Source organism: Typopeltis vanoorti, chromosome 11 (assembly GCF_054136105.1).
Source record: "Typopeltis vanoorti isolate ZY-2024b chromosome 11, IOZ_Tvanoo_1.0, whole genome shotgun sequence".
NCBI classification, from domain to species: domain Eukaryota; kingdom Metazoa; phylum Arthropoda; class Arachnida; order Uropygi; family Thelyphonidae; genus Typopeltis; species Typopeltis vanoorti.
The window spans coordinates 104,140,133-104,153,903 of record NC_143559.1 but is presented as its reverse complement, the minus strand read 5'-3'; the positions used below and the strand labels follow the sequence as shown (position 1 = coordinate 104,153,903).

The following is a 13,771-nucleotide window of genomic DNA, read 5'->3' as shown; positions in this document are numbered from 1 at the left end:
GTAAGCCAACCAACCTTTTAGAATAAATAGAGAAATCACATATTTCAGGAAAATAAAAAACTCTAATTTTTTTTTTCAATTTCTACTAGTACCAGTTAAAATTTCACATATTCCATTATTAGAAGAAATAAGCCAATTATGATGTCCTCTGTGCAATCTATTTTAGGTTATTACTTCATTCTACATTTGAGCACTCTCAAAAGATAAACTGATGCATGCATATAATCCTCTTATTGGTAGTATTCCATTAATACAACATCAAATTGACAATCAACAAAACAGACAATTATCATGACCTGCATTCCCTAATACGTAAGATGAAACAAACAAAACTATTTACATCAGCATTCACTATAAAATTTGCATAATGAAAATAAAATTACAACTAAACTGTTGATTTCTTTACTCAACTAAAAATTTTCACAATCACAGATGAGCATTTTTTTTTTTTTTTTTTGATTCCAGGAACAATGTCATGTATTTCAGGGTCTGGCTGCCACTGATGGGATCTCAATAAAGGTAGGTGCCGGTCTAGGTAGCATCCCTTCTTGTAATGCATAGCATTATACTAGTCTGTAAGGATATGTGTTTTGCATTATGAGATACTTTGCAAGAGAACTGGCAATGCCTTTGACTAGTCTGTTTAATTTAAGTCTCAGTGCTGGCAGAATTCCAAGAGAGTGGAAAGAGGGCAAAATAATTCCTTTGCATAAGGGAGGTTTCAGGTGTGGTAAAGTACTAGAAAAATTGGTAAAAAAGAGAAATCAAGTATGGGTAGATAAAAATATGATACTGTATGAGGGTCAACATGGATTTATAAAGGTTTGGTCATGCCTTAGTAATTTAACTTTTTATAATAGAGTAACAGCTAAGTTGGATAAAGGAAATGGCTACACAATGATTTTGCAAAGGCATTTGACAGAATACCACATGGAAGTCTGTTATGCAAATGAGAACAAATGAGCATGGATATGACACTCAAGTGAATAAGAGGGTGGCTGCTGGACAGATATCAAGGTGGTGGTATATGTAGGGGTGCTTAAGGGTCAAAGCTGTGAACCGACCAGGGCATCTGACCTAATGTCCAATCCTCACCTTCTTGTGGTGCACCTTGTTGGGTATCTACTTGGATACTGAACGGACGAGGATGGGCTGGCAATTTGGGATTTAGCCGACCAAGTATTCTTATTGGTTAAACCAAAATAAAAAATGATGGTACAACATGACAAAATTTCATGCCGGCTGGGGCGTCGCCCGGTTAAACAAGGCCCCCGTTGTTTTCACCAGGGAACCAGGGCAAACAGCGAAAAGTCAGCTACTGGAACAAATCTGAAAAATAAACCCCAACTCAACATGACCAGAGTTAAAGATCGGTACTATCAACGTAAGAAGCCTGAATGGCAAAGAAATGGAGCTAGCTGAGGAATTAGATAAGTACCAGATCAAAATAATAGGGGTGACTGAAACAAAAAAGACCAAAACTGGTGAGATCTTTCTGAGCAATAAATACAAAATGTTATATTCAGGCAATGACAATCAAGGAAAAGAAGGAGTAGCCATAGTATTCAACACAAAATACGAGGTTAATCTTCTTGAATGGCAGTCAGTCTCAAGTAGAGTAATGTGGGCAAATATGAGAATGGGGAACTGGACAATGAGACTTATTTGTGCCTATGGTCCCACAGAAGGTTCTACTAAGGTAGAAGTGGAGGAATTTTTTGAGGCTTCAGAAAAAGCAACTGACACAATGAAAAATTGGTCCTTGTTGGGGATCTAAATAGCAGAGTAGGAAATGATTGCGAGACATACAAAAATATTTTGGGAAAATTTGGAGAAAAGAGCAAAGCTAATAATAATGGCAAATATCTGTTGGATTTCTGCTCAGGACATGGACTGGTTATTACTAACACCATGTTCCAACATAAAAATGTGCACAAATTCACATGGAGAAGAGGCTAGGAATAAGAAAAGTCTCATTGACTATGTTATTGTTGATAGTGATGTTTTCTCCCTGGTGCAGGACACCAGAGTGTACAGAGGATTTGAAATTGGAAGTGATCACTATTTAGTCTTGAGCAGGATAAAATTGAATTTCATATTGAAAAGAATAACATGTAAGAAAGTTTTAAAGCGAATAAAAGTTGAGCAGCTCTCAGATGTGAGCTGTAGACTAAAATACACAGATTATTGAAGAAAAAATGAAAGAGAACCGGAATCAAACCTTGGAGATTCAGTGGCAAACTCTGAAGAAAACATTGATTGATTCTGCCAGAGAGGCATGTGGTGAGGATGTCTATAAGGATAAAAAAATCAGAACTCCCTGGTGGACACAGGAAGTTAAAGAGACAGTGAAGGAAAAGAAGAAAGCATATCAAAAGTTCCTGTCAAATAAGTCAGCTTGTGCTCTTAGAGAATATAGAGACAAATGCAAGAATGCTAAACACTGTGTAAAACTAGCTAAACAAAAGTCATGGGAGGACTTTGGCAAGAATATAGAAAATAAATATCAAGAACGTGGCAAAATATTCTGGAGGTTGTTGAAGAAGCTTAAGAATGGAGGAAAGAGTGCTATAAAAGGAATTAGAGATGATAAAGGTGACATGAAAACCGGAGAAAAAGATATCCTTGAAGTATGGAGTAATTACTTTGAAAAACTGCTAAATGAAACAAGCAGTGATGACAGCAAAGTGGTAAAAAACACTGACCAGGCATGCAGTCAGGAATACATATCCATACTTGAAGTAGAAAAAGCCAAAGGCTTGAAATGTGGAAAGGCAGCAGGAGTAGATGATATTCGACCAGAAATGCTGAAATATGGTGGTATAAGAGTCTTACAGTGGCTGCACTGCATAGTCCAGAAAGCCTGGACAGAGGGACGAATTCCCGATTATTGGAGTAGAGCTCTCATAGTACCCATATATAAAAAGGGAAATAAAACTGCATGTGAGAATTACAGAGGTATTTCCCTACTGAGTATTCCTGGCAAGATCTATGCAAGTATACTTGAGAAACGGTTGAGAAGAATTGTGGAAGAAAAGCTTGGTGAAGAACAAGCTGGATTCAGGCCAAATAGAGGCTGTCAGGATCAGATCTTCACTTTACGACAAATAGTCGAGAAAGCATGGGAATATAACAAAGATCTGTATTTAAGTTTTGTCGATCTGGAAAAGGTATATGACAAGGTGCCAAGAGAGAAGCTATTCAATACACTGCAGTTATATGGTGTCAATGGGGCATTATATCAAGCAATACTTAGTCTTTATTTGAGTTGTAAGTCAACAGTTAGAATTGAAGGAAGTACAGGAAGATGGTTTAATGTTAAATGTTTAATGTGAGACAAGGATGTACATTATACCCTCTGTTATTCATTATCTATATGGATCACATTATGAAGGAAAGTGGTATTAAACATGATATCAAAATTGGAGATGTTAATGTCAGCTCTTTGCTTTATGCGGATGATGTTATACTTCTAAATAAATCCGCTACAAGTCTGCAAGATTCTCTGACTAAATTGAATAGCTGTTGTAATAGATATGGTATGAAGGTCAGCAATAAAAAGACAAAGACAATGAAAATAGGCAGAATCATTGAAAATGTCAACTGTGTTGTGAATGGAGAACCTGTGGAACAAGTAAAACATTTCAGCTATTTAGGCACGATTTTTACTGAAGATGATCAATTAAATATAGAAATAGACAACAGAATCAGCAAAGCTGGTATGGTGGGAAGTCAATTGAATAAATTCATATGGAATAAGAGAGAAATTAGTCGGAACACTAAATTAGCTGTATACAAGACAGTGTTCAAACCAGTTTTAACTTATGGATCTGAGAGCTGGGTCAGAAGTAAAACACTTGACCAAAGACTAGAGACCACAGATATGAGAGTCCTGAGAAAGATTATAGGCGTGAACAGATGGCATCAATTGCAGTATCATATTAAAAATGAGGATATTAGGAAAGAACTTGACATTGTCAGCATCCAGGAATGCGTTAGCAGAGCTAATCTCAGGTGGTATGGTCACTTAAACAGAATGGGCGAAGAAAGATTAGTAAAACAAGTGTTCTCTGCCAGGTTGGCAGGATAACGACCCAGAGGAAGACCAAGATATAGGTGGATTGATACGGTACAAATTGCTTTAGACGATAGAAATATAAGATCTGATAATGTTGTAGTGTTGACAAGTAACAGACTGATTTGGAGGAAAATTGTAGATAGGAAATTAATAATGATGTAATTTTTTTCATGTAGTACTATCATATCCTGTACACCCCTTGAGGGTACATGGCAGGAATTTGATGATGATGATGATATATGTAGGGGCAGAATTGAGGCAAAAACTGGAGACTAGTGGCATGCCACAAGGTTCAGTGCTGAGACCATTGCTGTTTAATTTGTCCATAAATGATACAGAAAATAACCTAAAAGAAAATATTCAGTTGTTTGCTAAAAATGCAAAATTACGTAGAGTAATAGTTAATCAATGTGATATGGAAAGCTTGCAGGATGAATTAAATAAGCTGCCAGTATGGGCAAAAGTTAATGGGTATCAGTTTAATGTTGAGAAATGTAAATTTATGCATTTTGGGATAAATAGATTACAAGCCGTGTATCACAATGATGACACTGTACTCAGGAAATAGATGAAGCTAGAGATTTAGGGGTAGTGGTAGACAGAGTTAAGTTTAGGACATATTGCTAAGGTAGCCCATAAAATTACTTGGGTAATGAAGAACACCTTAACAAGTAGAGATAAGGAAGTTGTTGTTCTTCTTTATAAGGCTTTGATAAATCCACATGATTTATTGTGTTCAGGTCTAGTCCCCTGAGTTTCTTGGGGATGAGAAAGCGGTGGAGAGGATTACAAGCCATGTATCACAATGATGACACTGTATAATCCTAATCATCAGAGGTGAGTGATGAAGATGGTGAATGGCTGTGGAATGTTCCTTATGAGAATAGATTGAAGGTGTGTGTGTGGATTGCAGAAGTTGATTATTAGGAGAAAAAGAGGGGATATTGGAAGATTTTTCCCCACTTGGTCAGACTATAATAAATATAGTTTAATCCTTTATCCAATCGTAAGCAAACACTAGGACAAACTTGGACAAACACTTGCACCTGAAGTATCTTCAGGACTGATGCAACTCATGGTAAAGGTGGACCAAGCTCTCATCACTCCTTGTCTCAGTATCTCCCATAATGCAAAGCACATCTCCTTGCAGACATGTATAATGCTATGCATTAAGGGAAGAGCCACTACCCAGACCGGTTTCAACCTTTATTGAGGTCTTGTCAGTGGGAGCCATTTCTCCATTTATTCTGCCTTTGTATCACAGACCCAGAAGTGATACTTCTGGGTCTGTGATACTAAGGCAGAAGAAATGGAGAAGTCATAGTTACCTACACGAGTTGCCAAAAGGTGTACCACCTTATTATTAAATTACTCTGGATTTAGAGAAAGATGTTGGAAGTTTTTTTCCCACTTGGTTAGACTATAATAAATTTAGTTTAATCCTTTATCCAAGTGTAAGCAAACAACTTGCTTACACTTGGATAAAGGATTAGGGTAAACTTGCTAACACTTGGATAAAGGATACCCACCTTGCACTGACTTTCGTCATGTTAAGCTTCTCATGATGTGAAAGATGGTTATAGAAAGCCCCAACCTTGCTGAGATTTCTTTGAGCTTCAAGCTTATGAGCAGTTCATTCTCAACAAGAGACATTTTCCTCAGTCATCACTTCCACAGGCCGACCACCATGAGGATTATCTTCAATTCTCTCTCCCTTCCTAGGCAAAGTTTACCCCATTCCTTTATGGTGGAATATGAAGGAACATAGACACCATAAACACCATCCAATCGCTGTTTGATAGCACTTGGAGAAAGCTCTTCTTTGGTGAAAAACTAGCACAGTGCGGTACTCAATTATTAATATTACAGTAACTTAGTGTGCCATGTGTTAGTCAAAAAGAGTGCCTCTAATTGAATGATGCAGGTAGAGAGTTGAAACCGGTACACTAACCTCCCCCATAGATGGTGCTATTTGTCATGAATGGTGTTTTAAAACTGGCACAAATTTTGTATGTCAGGCCAGAAACTTTTGGAACCTAGCTCATACGCATGCAAAATACAGAATATTATATGAAAATATGTGTATAATCATATCAATATATTACATCAATTCTCAAATGTCAAAGGTAAAAAAAAAAAAAAATACTACCTTGGACATCTTTCACTTCCTTGAGAACTATCAACGTCATCTTCTTGTTTATGAAAAGTTGCTAAATTACTTTGAACACAAAGCAATTCCATGTGGTGGTCATGGGCAGATGCCAAATATATGGCACCATTTAATGGAGCCGGTCCAACATACCTAGGATTAGGAACTTCCAAAAAGGCACTTGTTCCTCTGTTATAAGAAATGAAATTAGTGTAACATCTTAAGAAAAACAATAATCTAAAAATCTGAGAAGATATTTTTAAGCGCAAACACACAAACTACTTCAAAATTTAGGCTTTGAGCAAAGAATGTTACAAAATTTCATTTTAATCTGAGGAAAAATAAAACAAAGTGTATAAACAATGAAAGAAAGATTACATATTAAAAAACATATTACATAAAATGTAGATGTCTCAGAACACTTTTTCTGCAACATTTATGAACACATTCAGCAAAAAGTTTTGTTTTGTCACTTAAATTTTATAATTTCATCACCAAGATAGTGTGGGTAAGGATTTTCAAAACTATATTCTCACAGGGACCAAATGTCCCTTCAGCTTGACATAATTTTGAAGAGAGTAAATAGCATACCGGACTTAAAGTTCTTCATGCATGGTCGATGTAGACTGTTGGGGCAGTATAACATTTGGGTCATTATCGAAACCATTGAAAACATATTTATTGTATTCTTTATCTATGGTTAGTCTAGAGCAGGGGGTGGGCAACCCTTGGCATGCGTGCCAAACATGGCACACCAATGACATTTTTCCAGCACGCAACCCAGGGTTCACCAAAAAAAATAATTAAATAAATAAATACATTTCAAACATCTTCGCTGACTTGTATATTTTAAGTTAATATAATACAATTTTATTAAGTACAGCGATACCAAATAAAATGCAATAAAGAAGCAAACCCTACCAACTGTTTTAGTAATAATAAGTAATAAGAAAATAAGAAACAAAGATCCTATTTCCACACCATCTATCTTTGCAATATACTGATGTACGAGTTTCGTTCAGTTCAGTTGTTGCATCATTTGTCAGGCAGCCAGACGTGGCATGACTTCTTTACCATCATTTGATATATCTTTTCGTGTTTTGTAAAGAACGTATCCATTTTCTAAAGTGTGTATATATGTGGATTTGGATTTTATTAAATTGTAAGTCATTAAAATATGGATTGGAAGTATTCATTGTCAATTAATATGTTTAACTTATTAGATAAAAAAGCAAATTTCCTTTATATTGCCATAAAAATATAGTATTTAGTCGAATATGACTCTCACTTTTTTCCCCAAAAATTAAAGCTAAAAATCGCGGTGCGAAATATATGTGGGGATTTTCGGAAACTAAAGTTTCATTTTTTTTGTAAAATCCTCGCATATATCTCGCACTGTGATTGCTATTTCCTGCCTAGAGAGCAGTTTCCTTGTGTGCGTCCTACCCAAATAGCACCATCTTCTTTCCCATTATTTCAAGCAAAATTTACCAGTAATTTACAAGACTTAAACCCGAATTAAAGTTACAAGACACGAGGTTAAACATAAAAGCTGACAATTTTTGAATTGAAATGCTAATTCTCTTCAACCAAATTCAATATCTGAAACTGCCATAAAAATATTCACTATATATTTCTTAGTTTTAATACGTTATGAATTTTAACATTTTCCGTTTATATTTATTGCTGCCTTGCATTTGAGCTGGGGGAAGGGGGGGGGGGACAGACTCCCACACATTTAGTTTTTAGTTAGATACTGTGTTTGCCGGTGCAACATATGGTTTTGCTTGAGTCTAGATAGTATAGTTTCTGTGGGAAAGGGACGTGATTCATTAGTTAGTGCCATTTTTATCCCAGTTATCTCTAATTGCATTATTTGTTGAGAAATATGTTACACAGACTGCAAATGTCTCTGTACCTTATTCAATGATACAATAAAACGACTTGTTTTTACTTGTGTCTGCAGTCACTATTGGCTACTGGGGAGGGCGTGTGGTTTACCACGGGAAGTGAGTTACTATCAGCCTGAAACGTGTTTAAACTTTTTTTTTTCCTGTGCGAGGCAAACGCAAAACTTCTCAATTTCTTAAAAAAAAAAAAAAAACTCAATTTCTTTTTTCGTAAAGTAAAATCAGGGGTGTGAGTTATATTCGAGTAAATATAGTAAGTTATTTTTAAAGCTATGTGAAATGTATTATCAATATTTAGGATTATGAAGAGTTATCTGCACGTGATTAGATTGCATGTGTATCCTTCGCTTTCATTTGCATGTGTGTAGGTCGGCTTATAATTGTATTAATTTTTGGTTTGCTTAAACTTGGTTGGTATACGCAGAGAGTGATTGCTTTCTTATATATTTATTTATTTGCTTCCTGCTCTTTACAGATTGAGCAGAATTTCACAACCACCAGCAAAAGAAACAGACATTCAAATGAAAAGGATATTAGACTATTTAAAGAAAAATTTGGCATGATTAAGAAAGATAATAAAGCATTATGCATTTTATTCCAAATCAGTTGTTTGTAAGACTTCTGTAAAGAGAATTTTGAAACTGTTCATAAGAAATTAAGTAATAAAAGTGAGCAAGAACAAAGAGAATTAATTTCTAGTGAACTGAACAAGACAAAAAAACAGTGATACTTTGATGAAATTTCAGGTAGGCTTAGTTCCAACTTAGTTGCTGCTAATTTTGAGGTTTCAAAAGTTATTGCCCAACATGGAAAACCACTCAGTGATGGGGAATATATTAAAGAAGCATGGCTAGAATGTGCTCCTTTCTTTTTTGACAATCTTTCAGAAAAGGTAAAAATTATTCAGCACATTAAAGAATTGTCTGTGAGTAGAAAAACAATTAAGGATAGAATACTTAAGTTGGAAAGGAATACAGCAGAGCAATTAAGATGCGGCTTCATGTAAGTTATTTTCTATTTGTGTTGATGAGAGTACAGACATCATATCATCAGCTAGGCTGGCAATCTTTGCTCGATTTTGTAGGGATAACGAAGTATGCGAAGAGAGGATTAACCTTGTAACACTACCTGAGTGTATCAGTGGGATTGAAATATGTAAAGCAGTTATGAACGAATTATCTATTCGACAAATTAATATTTCAACAGATGTTAAAATATCAGTTTGTCACAACAGATGGTGAGCCCAGCATGATTGGTAAGGAAGCAGGATTTGTAAATGTTTGCAAAATATGTTGGTCATCCACTGATAGGTTTTCATTGCATCCTACATGAAGACAATTTATGTGCAAACGCTGGCCTAAAAGAACTTCAAGAAGTGATCCAAATAGTAACAAAGGTTGTTAATTACATTTCTGCATGTGTTTTGAATAAAAGACAATTTCAGAATCTATTGAACGAAGTGGATTCGGTGTACAAAGGACTAACAATGTACAACAATATTCGTTGGCTTAGTCAAGGTCTTGTTCAGAAACGAGACCTTGACCAAAACGAGAGTTTTGTTGAATGCCTGGATGAGATAAATCTCTTTTTGACTAATCAACAAATGTCTTATAAAGAAATGTATGACATCATGTGGGTTTGTAAACTGATGTTTATTACAGATTTTTGGAAACATTTAAATGACTTGAACTTCAAACTACAGGACATGAAAACATCTTCAAATAAACTTGCAGATGTTTTTGTGGATAAATATGGAAGATTTCGAAATGCAACTGATTGATTGTCAAAGTAGTTCAATTTGGAGGCAGAAATCTGTTGACCTCAGAGTTGACTTGGAAAATACTGAAAAGGAGCGATTAGAGACAGGAGTAACAGGGAGAAGTGCGGAAAAAGAGGTACAAAGAACTTGGAATGCTATTCCCGAAACTTTTGTATGTTTAAAAACCCTTGCAACAGCATCATTATCCATTTTTGCATCTACATATTCTTGTGAATCATGGTTTCCAGTGATGAACTTTATTAAGTCTCGTAGCAGGAGTAGCCTTACAGATGAAACTAGTAGCACATGCATATCTATACAGGTTACAAAATATAAACCTGATATTAATTATCTGTCATTAGTGATGCTAAATAAATAAAATGTCCACTATTTTTTCTTCTCTAGTTTTGATTTGATGTTTTCTGCTAAAAATGGTAAAGATCAATTTCTGTTTTAATTTTGTATGAAGGTATTTTATATTATTTTAATATTTCATTCACATTTAACATAATCCACCATGTTATAAGCAAGACTTGTAAATATCATTTGTTGTTAGTCTCTTGCTTGTAATATATTATTCATATAAATGCATTGAGTTTTGTTTGTTATTAATCAATTATTTAATCTTAGAATATGTAATAGTAATGAAAAGACTATATAAGAATGTCATTCGTTATTAAGTTTATTCTGTAAAAATTATTATATAAATTGTGATATATCTTTTTTATTTCTGTAAATAAGAATGATTTTATGTAATTCTACTGATTGAATTTGATTGGCTGCTGAAGGAGAAACTAAGTTTATTTTAGTTAGCTCGTGCTGAGAACATGAGCTACTGTGTATAAACAGAGAAGCCAGTGGATGTAAGCTGAATTGGTTAAAACCGAATTTTGGCGGGAAGAAGGAACATAGTTGATTGGAAAACGAAAGTAAGGGAGAAGCTTTAGAGACAAGAGAAAGACCGGTTGTGTGTAACAGAAGGGGGGGGGTTGATATATGCTGTAAATCGACTACAAAAGGACTGGGAATTAATAGGCATCATGAATTACTTCTATGGGAGTTCTGATAATACAATATTTTCCGAGTGGTTTGTGGAAGAATAGTGCAGAACCGAAGTTAATACATAGAAGAAAATAAGGAATTAGTAGATAACTGAAACCTAGTGCATCAAGACTTGTATATTTCTGTCTATAATTCAGTTATTATAGTGGAAAGTTTCTTTAGAACTGTGTAGCCATAAAGTAAAAGTCTACAAGAATTTCAAATGTGCCTATGCGAATTCGATGTGTAGAAGCAGTAACCCGGTAAGAGTTGTCCTTTCTGTAACCTGTGAAGCTATAACTGTTAACTCCGTCGGATATATTTTAACCTTAGCTGTGGTGTTATGTCGATTAATGGTCGGATGTTAGATGTACTAAAGTACTTTCCCCTCAAAATAATAAGTCTCATGTTATTCTGTTGACTGAGAAAAATTATAGTGTAGCCTGTCATAAGATTAATTATTGTAACATATGGAAGGGAGAACTTTTAAGAACTATTTTCAACTTGATTGACTGAACATAAAGAACTGATAAATGAATGTTTGATAATTTATGCATTGTAATTATTCTGAATACTTTAAAAGCTAATATATTTATGATGTAATTCATCCAATTGGTTAGAGTGAAATATGTCAGAGAAATACTAATGCTTTGTGATTTAACAGTTGTTAATATTAGTCATGATCCTCAAACCTAATTGAGAAGTTATTAATGTATGAATGTGAATTCTTATAATATTTTAATTGGATAACCTTTTGCAGATAGATATACTTAAATATATTGTACTTTTCCACATTAAATGTTTTCTTTTGTTGAGTTAAACTTGGTGTTTGCCTGATTTTCTTTCATTGCACCGCTCATAAAATTATTCGGACTTTTGCAGAAGCCTTATATACTAATAATAACCTCCGCCTGAAGATAAAGTGATAATATAAGTTTAGTTGATGATTGATTCCTCTATATTATTTAGACTAATCTGAATAATATAAATTTCTTTATATTCAGATGAACATCAATCAACAACTAACCAAGTATAACGGAAATTAAAGAGGTAAAGATAAAAATAAATAACCAACATAAATGGAATAGTTAGCTAGGTAGGACGACACAACAATATGTTATGTAGGTAAAATAACAATTTATCTTGTCTGTAATTTTTATGTATTACTCATAAGGGATTAGGAAGTAATAAAATTATATCTTTAATTTTATTTTCTTTTATTGTGCTTTAGTCAAGTAAAATGATTGAGATTGTGCACTGTAATATATTGGAAAAACTTGAAAAAACTTATGTCTGATTGATCTTTATAAAAAAAAAATTCAGAATTATCGTTTACTCTTGCTGATGTTAAAAATTGCATCTTTAAATTGTGCGGCTTCATATGGCAGCTAGAATTACACTTAAATGGAAATAAAAAATATTCACGCCATCAACAGGGTAGAAGGACTTTTAAGTAAAAATTCAGTCAATAATTTTTTCATTCAATCTTACATGACTTACAATAATCATTCTTACAATGTTCTTTGATTTTACCATTCTAGTATGATTTTTGATTATTTGAAAAGATCTTCCCAATACTTAAGACACAAAACAATAATATGTTCCTCAAAATTTCGGTTGGAACATGAGAAATTTTGCATCAAAGATTTGGCGATTTTGGCAGGTACACTTAAAAAAGTTGTCCACCCCTGGTCTAGAGTCCAGATTTAAACAAATCTATCATACTGCTATGGGTTTAGGGAGCTGCGGCAAAAACACCATCAGTCTGACTAGTAGTGATGGTGATTGACTAAGCCTCAGAATGTCAAAAATACTATGTCTTTTTGACTTTTTTGTATTATTTTTGGTGTGTATTGAGAAGGGTGGCAAAAAGCTCTAGCCATGCCACTGCACCTACTATTTTTAGGAATTTTGAATTTTCATGTGTCCTTTTCACCTTACATGCATACTATATATGTAAAGAATTAATTTATTCTAGATGAATTTTTAATGGAACTTGTGCCATTATAATAACTATTATATACACACATTTTCATAATATAATAATAATTTTATTACTACAGATATTTCAAGTAGAAACTAACTGGTCATCTTCATCAGCATAATCACAAAGTGAAGTTACAACTACTACTACTATGTTCACTGGGCATCTACAGATGCTGTATGGTCATTCCGATGCTCGGTGATGTTCCACACCAGGCCTCGCCATGTAGTCCTGTTGTTGGCTTTTCTGGCAGCCTCAACTCTCTGAAGATCAGTCACTCGGCACACGCCATCCATCCATCTCATTGATGGTCTACCCCTGCCTCTTTTTCCAGGACCTTTACCTTCTATTACTTCTGAGAAGTAATAGAAGGTAAAGTGTGTCCAAAATGTGTCCAAAATATTTTAACTTTCTTCTGTCAATATCCTTAAGGAGCCATAAAGTTCTACTGATTTTTCTAACACCCATTCATTTGTACACCTTTTAGTATATGATATCCTAAACAGCCTTCTGTAACACCGCATCTCAAAAGCAGATATCCATTTCTTATCTGACTTCTTTAGGTTCCAAGTCTCGCATCCATAAGTCGCTGTTGGAAAAACAACTGCATCCAAAATCCTCAACTTTGCTCCCATGGAGATAGATCCATCCTTCCAAACAACAATTCTTCACATTAATAATAGATTCAGGTACTCAAACTTGCTGACTTCCTCAATTCATTCTCCATTACGGTACACTTGTTTCTCAAGAGCTTTTCTGTTTGTTTTTCCTTTGAGAACCATGATCTTTGTCTCGCTAGCATTGAGTTGAAGTCCTCTGTTATTACTGATCTTGTTAACTTTGTCAAGAA

General features: G+C 34.5%; 1 protein-coding gene across 1 annotated transcript in view; it reads right to left on the bottom strand.

The window, feature by feature from the left end:
- LOC150101893 (citron Rho-interacting kinase-like) overlaps positions 1-13,771 on the bottom strand; it is a 594,274-nt gene that overhangs the window by 21,911 nt on the left and 558,592 nt on the right. The window contains exon 39 of the mRNA XM_090400165.1: positions 6,228-6,416. Within this exon, the coding sequence (XP_090256291.1) occupies positions 6,228-6,416 (189 nt within the window). The remainder of the gene's footprint in view (positions 1-6,227; positions 6,417-13,771) is intronic.